At 39.7% G+C, this 13506-nt stretch overlaps 1 protein-coding gene across 1 annotated transcript in view; it reads right to left on the bottom strand.

Moving 5' to 3' along the window:
- Window positions 1-9828, bottom strand: part of LOC147538065 (choline monooxygenase, chloroplastic-like) — a 56593-nt gene extending 46765 nt beyond the window's left edge. Inside the window, exon 1 of the mRNA XM_086644407.1 lies at window positions 8896-9828. Coding sequence (XP_086500533.1) covers window positions 8896-9211 — 316 coding nt within the window. The 5' untranslated portion in view covers window positions 9212-9828. The remainder of the gene's footprint in view (window positions 1-8895) is intronic.
- Window positions 9829-13506: the final 3678 nt, after the last annotated feature.

The following is a 13506-nucleotide window of genomic DNA, read 5'->3' as shown; positions in this document are numbered from 1 at the left end:
GCCGATAGTGGCACTCTCTCTATTCCCACAACTAAGGGCCCTCTTTCGTTACCCAATTCTCTTTTAGTTCCGTTGTATACCAAAATTTTAATTTCAATCAGTCGTGTAACTGATGATTAGGATTACTTAGTCCTCTGGTTTTGTCATCTTTCAGGTGAACGGAAAGATATTGGGAACCGGTAGTAGATGCGGGAACTTATATATTTTGTATGCTTCCTCTCATTCCTCGTTATTTACCTCCACTACTATTTCTCTTAAAACACCTCAAGATATTTGGCACTTAAGATTAGGGCATGTTTCGTCTAGGATTTTGGAATCTCTACAAAACAAAGTTCAATTCAGTTCTCTTCTAGTAATTTGTTAGTGACCTGTACTCCATGTAATATGAGTAAAAGTTGCAAACTTGATTTTCCTTTAAATAATAAAAGAGCTTCCGCTCCTTTAGAACTTATTCATATCGATGTATGGGGTCCATCCCTTTTTTTTCATTCTAATGGTTTTAAGTATTATCTTATTTTTGTGGATGATTATAGTCGTTTTTGTTGGTTCTACCCTCTTCGTCTCAAATCAGATTTTTACTCGGTCTTTACCACCTTTAAGTCGTTTGTAGAAAATCAGTTCGGTACCACTATCAAATCCCTTCAAATAGAGAGTGGAACCAAATTTCAGAGCTCTCAATTTTTGGATAATTTAAACAAATCTGGTATTTCTCGACGACTATCGTGTCCTTATGCTCCAGCACAAGATGCTCCGGTTGATAGAAAACACCGTCATATAACAGAAATCGGGTTAAGTCTTCTTTGTCATAGTCGTATGCATCTTTTTTTGGGTGGAAGCTTTTCAAACTGCAGTCTATCTCATCAACCGCATGCCAACACCGGTTCTCCAGGATGCTTCTCTGTTCGCCATTCTTTTTGGTAAGTCCCCAACCTATTTTATGTTACGTAGTTTTGGTTGCTTATGTTTTCCATATCTTCGACCTTATGCCCCTAATAAGCTTTCTCCTCGTAGTTTACCATGTGTCTTTATAGGATAAAGTCCACATCATGAGGGATTCCAGTGTCTGGATCGCTCATCTGGTCGCATCTATATCTCACGTCATGTGGTTTTCGATGAATCTATCTTTCCATTTTGTGAAGGTAATATTTCATCCTCTTCCAATGATATCCTACAGTTTCTTGATAATTCATCGGTACCATGTGGCCCTACTAACCCGCCTATTTTTCCTGCCGAGTCCTTCCTCGTTGGGTTCAGACTCTCAGCCCTTACCCGTACTATTGGACACCCTAGTTCAGCCTATTAGTCCCCCGATACCTCTTGATCCTCACCACCTACCACCTTACCCTGGGACCACTTCCCCGATTTCTGCAACCTCCTCGTGTCCGGTTTTGCCTAACCATCCACCTGACTCTTCATCCCCAACCACTCCAGGCCCTTTACGTCCTTTATCGGTGTCGTCCCCTATCGAGTCGGCCTCGGGTTCTCGATCTATGTCAATGTCGTCACAGTCAGAAGAAATGTCACTACAGGAGTCCACTCTGCCTAATCCTCGCCAACGGTTCAGAATGATTTCGCAACTATTTGATGAGACTTCTCCTATTACCGACTTCACTTATCAGTCAGTAAAGGTTGGCTCTCGGTATTCATTGCCTAGGCGGGACCGTGATACTTTTGGCGAGAAAGGTTCATTGTTTTATGATGCACTGTCTGTGATTCATGATCCTCGTGGGTTTAAGGTCGCATCTATGTCTCCTCATTGGAAACGAGCCATGGAAGAAGAAATAGCTGCCCTCAGAAAGCAAGACACTTGGAGATTGGTACCTCACACTAGTAATATGAATGTGGTGGGTTGTAAGTGGATATACTGAACAAAGTTAAAATTTGATGTTTCTATTGACAGGTATAAGGCACGTTTTGTGGCTCAAGGTTTCAATAAAAAACCTGGTCTCGATTTTGATGAAACCTTTAGCCCGGTTGTTAAGCCAACCACAATTCGTGTTATACTTTCTTTGGCAGTCTCACATGGTTGGGTTATATTTCAGTTAGATGTCAAGAATGCGTTTCTTCATAGTAACCTTCAAGAGGAAGTTTATATGGCTCAGCTGCCTGGTTTTGTGGATCCTCACCAACCTTCTTCTGTTTGTCGTTTACAGAAAGCGCTATATGGCCTTAAACAGGCCCCTCGTGCTTGGTATGATTGGTTCAGTAAGTTCCTCTTTAGCATTGGTTTTACTGCTAGCAAATCCATTACTTCTTTATTTATTTACTGGCAAGAGATATGTTTATCTCTTATTGTATGTTGTTGATATCATCTTAACTGGTCAGAACTCTTTGGTTATTAACTCTATTATTTCTTCATTGGACTCTAAATTTGATATGAAAAATATGGGGCCTCTTCATTATTTCCTTGGTATTGAGGCAACTAGAAATGAAAAGGGTGTTCTTCTTACATAGTCTAAGGATGCATCCGATGTTCTTTAATATCTAAACATGTAGGGGGTCAAGCCATCACGGACCCCTATGGTGCCTGGTCAACACCTCTCGGCAGATGGTGTTAGGTTTGGAGACCCTACGCTATACCGGAAAATCGTGGGGTCTTTACCGTGTCTAACACTAACTCGTCCGGATCATGCATATTCTGTCAATGTAGCATGCCAATTTATCCACTCTCCCACTCAAGAGCATTTTCAAGCTGTTAAGCGAATTTTGCGGTATATTAAGGGGACGATTCATTTGGGGCTTCAAATACATTAGGATTCGATGAACACATCTCTTCTTGCCTACTCTTATGCAGACTGGGTTGGTTGTCCAGACAGTAGACGTTCTACAACAGGTTATTCTATATTCTTGGGTTCTAATTTAATTGGATGGAGTGCGAAGAAGCAACCTACGGTATCTCGCTCCAGCATTGAGGGTGAATATAGAGTTGTTGCTACTACGGCGGCGGATCTTACTTGGGTAGGATTTGTGTTGGAGGAACTTGGTATTCATCTATCTGAACTTGCCAAGATATTTTGTGATAACAAAAGCACCATCCTTATGACTGATAATCCTGTCTTCCATGGGCGCTCTAAGCATATTGCATTAGATTACCACTTTGTTAGGGAAAAGGTAGCTGATGGGTCACCTCTTATTAAGTTTGTTCCTTCTCAATCTCAACTTGCAGATATCTTAACGAAGAGTCTCTCTTCTTTACGTTTCTTGGAGTTATGTCCCTAATTGAATCTATGTTCGACCAGTCCACTCAATTTGAGGGAGGGTAATAACGGTGAGCCTGATGACCCCACGGAATCGGTGGAGCCAGGTTAACTTTTTTTTTTTTTTTTTTTGTTGAAAGAAAACCAAAAACAAAGGAATTACATATTAAGATCCCTGTGATTCCTACCCCACTTCATATTCTCCATTGACTGCCACGTCCGATTGACCCTGTGATTCCTACCCCACTTCGCCAGAGCGTCTGCCAGTACATTTGTTTTCCTCGGGCTAAACTGAAAATGTATTTGCTCAAAATGTTTGAGGCGGGCGCGGATCTGTTCCATGTTATTTAGTGACTGCCAGTTGATGGCCTTGTTTCTGTCCCGGATATGCGTGATCAAATTGTTGTTGTCGCTTTCAATTATGATGTGAGTGAGGTGAAGCTCCTCCGCCCATATGACTGCCTTCAGGATAGCCACACTTTCGCATTCTTTCGCTGTCTGTCCCCTGATGATTTCTGCTTTAGCAATCACGAAGTCGCCGTTCGCATCATGGATAATGTTTCCGATACCTGCCGGGTCTGTGTAGGAGTTGAAAGAAGCATCAACATTTATTTTGAGGAAGGGGTGTGGCGGTGGCAGCCACTGTGGCTGGATTGCGTTACTTTTAGGATTCCGTATCTCGGGTGAGTTTGTAGCATAGCATTGAATCTGCCGAATTAGCTGCAGAGGCATAATATCTTTCTTTCCGAAACACCTCTCGCATCTTGCTTTCCAAATAAACCACATGATTTTTGCAAGGTTCTCCATTATTGCGTCATCCAGCGATGACCAGTTCGTGATCCATTCAAGCACCGAACCAATGCCCTCCGTTCTGATGTTGTAATGGAACCAAATTGCCCTAGCAAAATTGCAATGAAGGAGTACATGGGTGGTGGTTTCCCGTTCATCGCAGAAGGCACAGCTATAGTTGTTGCCTATGTAATTACCTATCTTGTCTTTAACTGGGAGATTGTTGGTGCAACATTTCCAGAGAAAGAGTTTGATTCTAGGTATAATTCTGATGTTCCAATGAACGCCCATTCAATCGTTTCGGGATCCCTAGTGCCATAGCTCAAGTACCTGTACATAGATTTTATTGTGAATTGACCCGAAGTTGTGAGAGTCCATACCATTTCATCTTCTGCTGTCGGGTGTAGGTTTATGCTAAGGATTGCTCTGCAAATTTCATCATCAAAGTATCTTTGGAGCAGTTTCGTCTTCCAAGTGTTGTTGTCTATCAGCTGGTCCACCGTGCTCAGCGGGCAGTTATTCTGGTTTTGTAGAGGCGGCACTTGGTTTGGGATCCAGTAGTCCTGCCATATATTGATTTTTGTGCCTTGGTTGATATCCCAAAAGATAAGATTCGAAAGTTTGCCGATAGGTTCTGCCAACGATTTCCAGACCCAAGAATGATTTTGTTTAGGTGGAGAGGGTTTTGCCATGTTTGGGAAATATTTGGCTTTTACAAGTTGGGCCCAGGGCGCGTTAGGAAATTTGAGAAGGCGCCATCCCAGTTTACATAGAAAAGCGACGTTGTCCAAGGCCGGGTTTCGGAGTCCAAGACCTCCGAATTTACGAGGACGACAAATTGCTGCCCAGTTGATAGTATGAATGGATTTTGTTTTTCCCCACCAGAATGACCGTTGAATGGTCTCTATGCGTTTGCTGATGCCCTTTGGAATGGCAAAGCATTGCATCTGATATCGGGGAACCGCCGCGGTAATAGTCGAGATGACTACTGTGCGGCCTGCTTGAGAGAGGAGATTTGTTTGCCACTTCGAGAGTTTATTCTGAATTTGAGCCAGCAGCGGCTCAAAAGTTTGTTGTTTCTTAGCCCCTATGAACAGTTTTGTACCCAAATACTTGTCAAGGCTCGAGGTTTGGTGCACTTTGAGAGATTTGGTGATTAAACGTTTGAATTTGGGGTGGGTGTTTTTTGAGAAAAAGATAGTGGATTTGTTGTAGTTGATGATTTGACCCGACTCCGAACCAAATAAAGTAAGGATGTTGATGAGATTGGTGATGTTATCGAGGGTGTTCCTTCCAAAAATGATACAGTCATCAGCAAACAGCAGGTGATTAATAGTGAAGGTGGACCGAGGGATGGAGAAACCGAGAAATTTGTGAGGGCTACCAGGGGAGTCAAGCAGCCGACTCAGTCCTTCCATGGCTAAAGCGAACAGGAAAGGAGAAAGAGGGTCTCCTTGTCGTAATCCTCTAGACACATTAAAAGACGGACCAGGTCTACCATTTATAAGTACCGCCATTGAAGAAGAGGATATACAGGCATGAATCATTTTGATCCAAAGTGTGTCATACCCCAGGTTAAACATGATGTCCTCCAGGTAATGCCATTCAACCCGATCGAAGGCTTTAGACATATCCAGTTTTAACCCAAAGAAGCCTTTCGCCCCACGTTTAATCTTGAAGGAGTGGGAAATTTCCTGGCTCATGATTATATTGTCGGTGATTTGTCGACCCGGGACATAAGCGGCTTGAAAGGGAGAAATAATGTCCGGAAGTGTAGTTTTCAGGCGATTTGCCAGGATTTTGGTGATGATTTTATATGTTGTGTTGAGAAGGCTAATGGGTCTGAAGTCGGCTGTGGATTGGGGGGCCTTGGTTTTGGGGATTAGGCAAATATGAGTATGGTTTGTGGATGGAGGGAGAATGGCGGTGAGGAAAAAGGATTTGACCATATGGATAACATCTGTCTTTACTGTATCTCAATTGGTTTGGTAGAAGAAGGGGGGAAAACCATCCGGCCCAGGCGCGGCCTCGGGTTTCAGGGAGAAAGTGGATGCCCGGATTTCCTCCTCGTTTGGGGCTTTAATGAGGATGGTGTTTTGCGAGGCGGAAATCTGGGTAGTGAACAGGGTTTTGATAATGCTAGTGGAGGTTTGGGAGGTGGTGGTGGAGATATTTTTAATGTTGAAAGTGAAGAGAGTGGAAATCTCCGTAATTTCCGAGCACCACGAGTTGTCTTCTCTTTTGATGGATGAAATGTAATTTTTCCGATTTCTTGTGATGGCCTTGGCATGGAAAAATTTGGTGTTTCTATCACCCAGCTGGACGTGAGCCACTCTGGATTTCTCCTTCCAGATGCTCTCCTGAAGAATATAAGCCTCCTCCAGCTGGGAGGTGAGGTGAACTAAACACTCAGAGTTAGGCGAAGACTGAATTAGGGTTGTAAGGTTTTTGATTTTTTTCTCAATATGACCAAAGACCTGTTTATTCCATTGAGACAGTTTGATAGCTAGCTGGTTGAGTTTTTGTTGAATCAGGTAGTAGTTCATGTTCCAGTTTTCGAGGATAAAATTTTGACAGTTTGGGTGGGACATCCAGGTTCTAAGAAATTTGAAGGGTTTGGCACTCAGATGGGATGGGGGATGGGTAGAAAGTAATATAAGTAGATGGTCAGATCCCACCCCCGGAAGGTGTTTGATGCGGGAAGACGGATATGTTGAGAGCCAAGCCAAATTTGCAAGAGCTCTATCAAGACGCTCTTGAATCAATGTGCCCTGGAATTGGCGGTTGGACCATGTGAACTGAGAGCCACTAAAACCTAAATCCTGAAGACCCATATTATGAATACTGGACACAATCTTCCTAGCCATGAGGGGAATAGGTTTGGGAGGGCCACTTTTATCGGAAGGATACATGATGGTGTTCAGATCACCTATAACTAACCATGGGGTTTGCTGGTCTGGGGAAACATTCTGAAGAGCTTCCCAAGGTTTGATCTTGTCTTTGTTATAGGGGCAGCCATAAAATCCAGTTAGCAGTAACTTCTCATTTTGTTCTTCAAGATTCAACGACACATGTATCATGTTCTGAGTGGCATGGAGCACAGTAATGTCAATATCCGGTTTCCAGAAAAGAGCCAGGCCACCACCTTTGTTAATCGGCTCAACCGTAACCTTTTTATAACTTTTATGGAGATTGAGCAATCTGTCAATGTTCATGTTCATGCATTTTATCTCGGAGAGAAAGAGCAGATCTGGATTGTGCTCTTTAAGTAACGTCCAAAGGTGTTTCCGATTGAGAAAATTGCCACACCCTCGGACGTTCCAGGCTAAAATGGATAGAGGGCTCCGGTGGGGGTTATTGGAAAAGATAGGTTCCGAGTTTCTCAAAGGGGCCCGACCGAAAGAGGTCATCCCGAAGTGCGCAAAGGCCAAGGCCCCCCCGCAGAAACGAAGCAACCAAGACAAAGAAAACAAAAAGGCACACCACAATCAAAACTAAAAAGCACCTACTAGAAACAGGCCAGGTACAGATAAAACAAAAGAAAAAGAGAAGGCACTCCTACTAGCTAGAGGCACCCTCGCCGAACACACCTAAAAGGACCCCCCAAACCACAAAGGGGCCCACAACTAACCTGGTACACTAGGCAAGAATAGCAAAAAGGTGGGGACCGAGCCACCACACTACCACTCAAGTGGACAAAACAACTCTTGCGAGTGTACCAGGGCACCAACAAAATCAAACCTGCAACAAGAAAAGACAAAAAACACAGACCCAACCAACCAAAAAAACACGAAAAGAAACAAGACTAGACAGGTGGTATAGAGGCACCCTCCGCCCCTTGAGCAGTGATCAATTCAAGACTCTGGTACAGCACATTGGACTCTTCGAGAAGGCTTCTTGATTCAGCATCATCCACCAGCCGAGCTCGAAGCTGCGGGGATTGAGTGGATTCGTCAGATGAACTGATGGACAGATGGGATTATGTCAAATATTCCCTTCCTTGTTCATATTTATTCCTTCTATATTTTCACCTATTAAATATGTAAACTAATTCTCTATCTTGTAAACAAATTCAATATAAATATATGTGAAGGGTTCGGCAGTAGAACCACCCAAAGTTTTATCATTCTTATTGTTCTTTATTGGTTTCTATCATTCAAAAAATCATAAAAGCCTAATACATTTGATAGAATGAGAAGCAGAATGCCAAAGTCGCCCCCCCCCCCCCCCCCCCCTCCGGTACTTTGTCTCTCTAAAGTTGGGATAAAAGAGACTTGAATCCGGGTTGTTCATCTGTAACAACCCAGATTTTGTCAAATTTTCAAAGAGGGGTTCCATGTCGTCCCTCTAAAGAAATTCCTCAAATTCCTACGTGAAGGTAGCATTTCCGAAAAAGTAGAGTATATGGGATATAAGATTGATTGAGGGACCGTATTTATGTTTTAGTCCAAATATTGACATGATTGAATCTTGCCTCCTGATCTTCATCTCTTTTCTCTCTCTCTATTTCTCTCTCTCTCTGCCTCTCTCTCTCACTGTTTTTCTCTCTCTCTCGGATTTCTCTGTCAAGATTGACTAAATCTTTATGTAATCGAGACTTTTCTGTCTCACTGTTTTGGTGAAGACAACTAGGTAGGTTCATGGATCTTAAAGAAACAGTACAGGTTAAAAATAAACAGTTTATGGATGACAGTCTAATAAGCAAACTAGGGAATCAATTTTCTGTTGATCATGAACTAGGATGGAGTGTTGGAATTTACAGGGAAACCAAAAATCACAAGACCCAAATGACAAAAGAGAAACACCTTTAGTTCATGATGTCTTCAAAAGATTAATTCATGTTTTCTTTATTAAAGGACTAGTAGTCTATTTATCTCAAAGTAAAAAGAACAAAGAATAAGGGATGTACCTACAACCTGCCATCCTCGATAGAAAACGCGCTCAAATTCAAGAGTGAGAAATGATGGATCAGTATACCATGAGCTTGGAGGAGTTATAGCTTCTTCTAATGGAAGTTTGTGGTTGAACTCTTCCACCATTTTTCGAGCTTCTGCTGTGGAAAGATCATGAGCCGATAGGGACGATGATATGACATATTTCGAAGGAGAAAAGGAGTTTCTTCTAAGTGTAGATTGAAAGTTTCTTTTAGGGGTTGTTTTCATGCTGTTCTGAAATTTTAGGGTAGGCAGGGAAAGAGATGAGAAGGGGTTAAGCAGCATTGCCATGGTTTACGTATCTTTTCGTGTTAAAGTTTCTTAAAATCAAAATTAGGCTTTCAAATGTATATGTCCTCCCTCAACAAAAAAAAAAAAAAAAAATGTATATGTCCTTGGGTTTTATAAGGACGAGGTATTGCAGAACTTATGGTAAAAAAACAATTTCCAATAATTTAGTCTAATTTGGCATGGGTCCAAAATATTACAAAAATTGTCATGATTGCCCTTCCACACAATTCTTTTTTTGAAAAACAACCACAAATTTCTTTCTGTAAGACTCTCGACTAATTTTTTCCAAAAATTTCAGTCAGGTAGGAAAGTTGATGACAATGAAAAAATGTTTCATACTAATCCCTGAAGCATTTGTTCAGATTTGTGAAACTTCGAGATTCATAAATATTTAAGAAGCTTCATACAATTTGTGAAGTGTTTTTTTCCTGATAATAAGAAAATAATTTATAGAAATATAAAATGAAGCTTCATACATATTTGAGAAGGTCCTAAACAGATTTTATAAACTTCATACAAATTTGGGGAGCTTCACAGAACGTTTTGGAAGTTTCTTTTTTTGTTCATCTTCGCCTGAAAAATAATTTATATGTTTTGTAAACTTCACGGTGCGTTATGAAGCTTCAGAGAGAGTTACGATATAATATAGGGTGCTTCTAAAGGCACCGGATCAAAAGGCTGTTAGCATCCGAAAATTTTATTAAGTCGGGTCAATGGTCATTGATCCAAGTTCTCTATAAGCACCGGTTTTTAATGTGGGTGATGTTCACCTTTGTTTGCTTCTTCCATCTTCTTCTCCAATAACAATGAATAACTGCCAAAACAAGAAATGTAACTCAAGTATTTCTCTATTGTTGTATCCATATAAGTGAAGATTCATTTACAAGAGGGTTACATGCATTCTTAAGATAGCTTGCCGAAATTAGTTTACTCGAGCTCGGAGAAAGACATGTTTAATAAAGCTATGAAAAGGTAATTCCTACACTAGTTATATGATATTTCTCATTGAAACTGGATGATAATCAGAACTCTGAGATGGAAATTATAAATAATCTCATTCCCTTTATCAATATGTCTATTCCCTCATTCTTCATTAAAAAGGTTAATTCCTCGTTACCAAACCCTAATTCCTCAAAAATAAACTCTAAAAGAGATAGATTTTCTTGGACTTACAAATCTAAACCCTAAAATACGAATACCATGAGAAGATAAATTTAGGGCTTTCCGCACCAGAGCTTTATCGACTAACTGAACGACAAGTGAAATTGTAGTTGATGCATTCAGATCTTAGATGCCTAGAGAGTACTCTACCATCAGGAGTAAGACCAGCAATGGCAACACCGATATGATCATCGACCTTGAAGATCTTCTGGTGAGGGGAAAGCTCTGGGTTAGCTTTGTTAACACTTGCTAAAACGACGTTTGTTTTTTATCGGAGACCAATTGCAACAGAACCTTGTTTGACGGCTTCAATGGCGTACTCAACCTGAAACAATCGACCGGTTGGACTCCATGTCGTGATGTCGGTATCGCATTTGGGTGAGGGTTAAGTTGGCTTTGATCGGTGCCTATATAGTTGTACGGTGCTAACAGAGAAAGGAGCAGTTGGGCCTGGTGCTAATAGAGATGGATGCCAACAGCCTTTTGGCTCGGTGCCTTTAGAAGCACCCTATAATATATAATCTGATGAAGCTATACAATATTTGTGAATCATTGGTAATCTGTTATGAAGTTTTCCACCTGAATTTCAAAATTCTTAAATCCGATAACGTTGATATACATCAAAATTGGATGAGGTTTACATTCCAAAATAATAGAGACAGAAACTAGGTTACCAAAATTTTTTAACGAGCTAATCTAGAGTTTTTCAATGAATGGGGTCTAGAGTTTATCATGTATTAATTATATTCGACTAAAAATTCCTTAAAGATTAATGTTTTAGGTTTGTTCAATCTCGAAGAATCAAGTAAGAAGAAGACTGTAGTGCTTGAGCTCGGGAGCGCAATGAGAAAGGTTGTAATTCGTTTAGTTTAGTGGGGCAACATGAATTGTTTTATTCTTTGCGACACCTTTGATCGCGCAGAGAGGAGTCCTACTAATGTGCCCATAATAGACACTAAGCCCATAACCCTAACTTGTAACTCCGTTACAGATAATTTGTCTTCTACGTCCATAATTTTGACAACATTCTTGTAGATGATAATGGAGAGAAAATCAGATTGAGAATGGATGGGATAAAGGTAGACGTTTGATTTTATAAATTTTGGGTTTCTAACCCAAAAATCTACCCCTAGACAAACATTTAGTCCACCCTAATATTAATATAGGATTTTAAACCAAAATAATAATTATAATGGATATTTAGTCCAAATTGACCCATCTCTATAGAAAAAAACAGATCTCTATCATTTCTATTTAATCATAATACCCATTATAACCTTTTATCTAAGGAAAACCCCTCTTTTGAAAACTAATCCCCAAAATTCTTTTTCTTTTTCTCTCAGACTTTTTCGATTGATTCAAACTTACTATCTGTTTAGCAATATACACGTTATTTAGTATCAATTACGTATATTTCTACAACGAAACACATTAAGTATAGTTAAAGTATGTCTAGATGTCAAAGTTACAGTGTTTTTCTGTTTATCGATTCCTGTTTTGTTTCATAAATAACGTGTTATTTATTGTTAAAGTTTCATACCTTATTTCATTTTTTTTATGTGTCATACATAACACATTATGTATCAACAATGTTTCTTTCAAAATGGAAAAAGACTAAAATCCTATTTTCTGGGAAGATTGGACCTTAATCTCTTTTTGAATTTTATTTTGGACCTAAAACCCGTGGACCATTGATTTTATCTATAATAAACACAGATATGGTTACAACTCATGACACATGACACAAATACCATTCTGACTCACTATATAGACATATAAAAATGGACATATAATAATGAACAACACACGGGGCACGGAAATGGCCCAATAGGTATGCATCCCCTCTTTAAGTCATTGATACCTTGGGATTGAGGCTCAGTATAAGAGCATCTCCAATGGGACACTCAATCTCTAACACTTAGAGTGTCACATATGACTTTTTGGAGTTTTTGTTAAAAAACCATCTCCAATGGATCACTTGTTAGACACTCTATTATGAGGTGGACACATTTATTATAGAGTGTCTAGAGTGAGAAACTCTAAAATTAGAGTGTGGCTGAGACTCTCTAAGTGTCACATTAAAATTTAAATCTATAGAATTTTTTTCTTTTCAACTACTTTTTCCATATTCAATTTAAGAGTGACATGTGTATAGAGTAGAGATATTTTAAAGATCTCCATTGGAGACCAAAAAAATTTAAAATGTCTCAACATTGACACTTAGGAAACAGGATCTTTATTTGACACTTGACAACTAGATTTTAGAGTTTTTGTTAGAGTGTCCGATGCTCTAAGGAAATCATCTCTAAATATTTATCTTATGAATGCTTAGGTACTAATAGAGTAAAAGAAGTTAGATAGGCCTTAAAGCTTCTTAACTAGAATGGCTTTTATGGATCATTCATATTGTAAAAGTCTAAATGTCCATTATGGTTGTATATGTGCCCATCCAATTATCATATCTTATTTTAATACTGGTACAAGGACCAATAAATAATCGGGAGGGGCTAAAGACCCCCGCTCAAAGTGATGTAGGGCACCCGAATTGCACATGGGACATCTCACAATTTGTACTTTGACCTGAGGTCTACAACCGTTTGGACGGGTTCTTTTAGCCGCACCCTAAATAATATCTCGTCTGCCCTAATCTAATGTACGTTTGTAGAATAATATATAATAACTAACCCATTGGAACTCTAGTAAGCTACCAAATTAATAGATTGTCTGAGTGGTTGCATTCAAATTGACATATACAACAAAAGCATAAATCAACTCATAACAGTTCAGAAAGGTAAATCATTGATTGCCCAATGAAGACAGATGCAAATCAATTGGTGAACCCAAATTTCCAACTTTTATGAAGGATCAAAACCGCTTTTGTCTTCTATATTTTTTTAAGAAACCCCAATTGTATCATCTATTTTCCCATTTGTAAACTCATCATAACCAAACTTTAGTACCAAGGGCATCTCTATATACCATACCCGGACATGTATTTGTTTTTTTCTAACATAGTTTACGAGAAATATAATTTCAATCAATAGTCATATCAAATAAGGTAGTTATTGGTTGATAGTGGTGTGGCGTAGGTCGGTGCGAAATTTTTGAAAAACATAGTAAATATTTTTGCAAAT

Source organism: Eschscholzia californica, unplaced genomic scaffold (genome assembly GCF_041429995.1).
Source record: "Eschscholzia californica isolate CP2 unplaced genomic scaffold, dmEscCali1.0.p SCAF_5, whole genome shotgun sequence".
NCBI lineage: Eukaryota > Viridiplantae > Streptophyta > Magnoliopsida > Ranunculales > Papaveraceae > Eschscholzia > Eschscholzia californica.
The sequence above is the reverse complement of the archived record's forward strand: the minus strand, read 5'-3'. Positions and strand labels throughout refer to the sequence as shown.